The 2,500-nt window shown below is 46.1% G+C and overlaps 1 protein-coding gene across 1 annotated transcript in view; it reads right to left on the reverse strand.

Annotated features, from left to right (window-relative positions):
* Window positions 1-2,500, reverse strand: part of LOC311317534 (neuronal acetylcholine receptor subunit alpha-7-like) — a gene marked incomplete at both ends in the record, with an annotated part of 23,487 nt that overhangs the window by 20,967 nt on the left and 20 nt on the right. Inside the window, one exon of the mRNA XM_084448608.1 lies at window positions 2,451-2,500. This exon is cut by the window's right edge and continues 20 nt beyond it. Coding sequence (XP_084304734.1) covers window positions 2,451-2,500 — 50 coding nt within the window. The remainder of the gene's footprint in view (window positions 1-2,450) is intronic.

Genomic DNA, 2,500 nt, shown 5'->3' on the forward strand with positions numbered 1-2,500 from the left:
TGGGCGGGGGGGTTGTTAGTGAGATTGATAATAATGGTTTATAATCTATACAGCCACGCTCACACCCGACCACTCTGTTCATCTCAGCACTCTAGCGTTTAATCCTAATCCACAGGCTCAGAGCCACGGCACAAAAGCAGAATGTGTGTCTGACTACGGATGTTGCTGCCCTAGTATGTAAGTACTGTATGTGAATGGGGCCTCAGTATGTGACTACTGATAAAGCCAACAGTAACAGTTTGTCTCACTGACACAGCCTACAAGGGCCTACAGGCCTACTGTCCTGTCTTTTTGTCTTTGTGTTGTATTGTCACTTGTACTGTATTTTGACACTTTTGTTGTGAAATGTATGTTGGACCCCCTCGAAAACGAGATGTGACATCGCAAGGGGCTTTTCCAAATGAAATAAAGAACTTCAATCAAGGGACCATAGTCTGTGTTAGTTTGCTCTACCTGTCCATGGGTACGCTGTGGTGACCGTATGAGATGGTGGGCAGTGCGATACCCTTTGCCATGGCTGCCAGCGTCGGCATAAGCAACATGAAACCACCTTCAATCAGCAGGGAGGCAGGACAAGATTCATCTCCATGAACTACGGAGATTAAAGAGAGAGAGGCTTGGAACTCTGGGGAATGAACCGCTGAGCAAGGAGGAAGAAAGGAGGGTGGGAGGGAGAGAGAGAGAGAGAGAGAGAGAGAGAGAGAGAGAGAGAGTAGGTAGGTAGGTAGGCAGGTAAGTAGGTAGACAGACAGACAGACAGACAGACAGACAGACAGACAGACAGACAGACAGACAGACAGACAGACAGACAGACAGACAGACAGACAGACAGACAGACAGACAGACAGACAGACAGACAGACAGACAGACAGACAGACAGACAGACAGACAGACAGACAGACAGACAGACAGACAGATAGATAGATAGATAGATAGATAGATAGATAGATAGATAGATAGATAGATAGATAGATAGATAGATAGATAGATAGATAGATAGATAGATAGATAGATAGATAGATACAGAGTAGCGGAGGTATCTCGTAAGTATCTCTGAGATGGGGGGAAGAGCGAGGGCAGAGCATAGGACTCAGGGACATTATCTCATATGGACAGGTGCCATGCTTCTGTTCCTGTACTGGACCCGTCCCAAAGAGCGGCTCTTCAGACAAGGTTGTGGGGGAACGGGCGTAATTGGAAATGTCCTCATGTCACTCCATCATCCAGACTCAGAGCAGCACGGCCCTCTGGGAGGGAACTTGTAGAGGTCGACTCAAACAAGCAGAGTAGCAGTAAAGATAAACAGCTGTTTTAAACTGCCCCTTCATCAACTCTTCCATAGAAAGCCCCCCCCACACACACACACACACAGACAGACACACATACACACACACACACACACAGACAATGCATCAGGGATTCAAATGAAAGCACAGAGACGGATAGCATTGTTCAACAGGCCAGACTCAACGGCATGATGAGAGATATGTCAGGTATGTGCGAGAGAGAGAGAGAGAGACAGAGAGAGAGAGACAGAGAGAGAGACATAGAGAGAGAGACATAGAGAGAGAGACAGAGAGAGAGAGAGAGAGAGAGCGGCAAAGTCCGGGTCTAGCACGCAACAACAGTCCTGTCCTGCCCCCTCATTATCGCCCCTCATCCCTCCTGTCCTCCCTCCGCCCCTCGGACCTCATCTGAATGGAGTGGACAGGTGAGGACAGGTGAGGACAGGGACGGTGCCTGAGTACTGGACACACACACAAAGAGACAGACAGATACAGTGTAGAGAGACAGGCCAGCACTGGAGAGATGCCGTTTTGTCCCCCCCCCCCCCCCCCAAAAAAAAAAAACCTTGTTAAGCTGTATTGCTGCGTCACAGTGCATAAACTGAAGTACCCAGATGTCACGGGGGTGGGGGGCATTAAGGCAGAATCATATTAACAAGTCTTACACCACACACGCACACACACACACACGAGGCACAGCAGGCCAGTAGAAAATCATGCTTGATTACAAATTCTTTGTTTTTTATCCAGCTTTTCACATGCCTGTGGTAGGCTACTACCTTATTGTTTGAGTCTATCTAATAGAAAGTTATCTGTCATACATGCCCCAAATTATCCTTTACAAGAGAAACAACTTTGCCCCAATAAATAAAAACAAAAAACAGGTGTTTCATGGAGAAAGTAGGTTGAAAATAATCTTTATTGAATCTGTCTTTTCTTTCTCCTTCAAACTTCCTGACTGAACCTTGACTATCTCTCTACTGAGATGTCCTCAAACAAGACAAAATAAAGACAAAGCAACCTCCAAAGAAAACATCCAGGTTCATCATTCATTGACATTGGCGTTCACCTTTTGCGAGGAGACACACTATTACTATTCATAATACACTTTCCAACGAGAAAAAATAGTGAACTTGTAGTTAGACATGATTAGACATAGCCTACCTTTGAAAAGAAGCGCCATCCACAAATAGATCCTAAACGAACCGAATCCC

Source organism: Borostomias antarcticus (genome assembly GCF_949987555.1).
Source record: "Borostomias antarcticus genome assembly, chromosome: 14".
Classification (NCBI taxonomy): Eukaryota; Metazoa; Chordata; class Actinopteri; order Stomiiformes; family Stomiidae; genus Borostomias; species Borostomias antarcticus.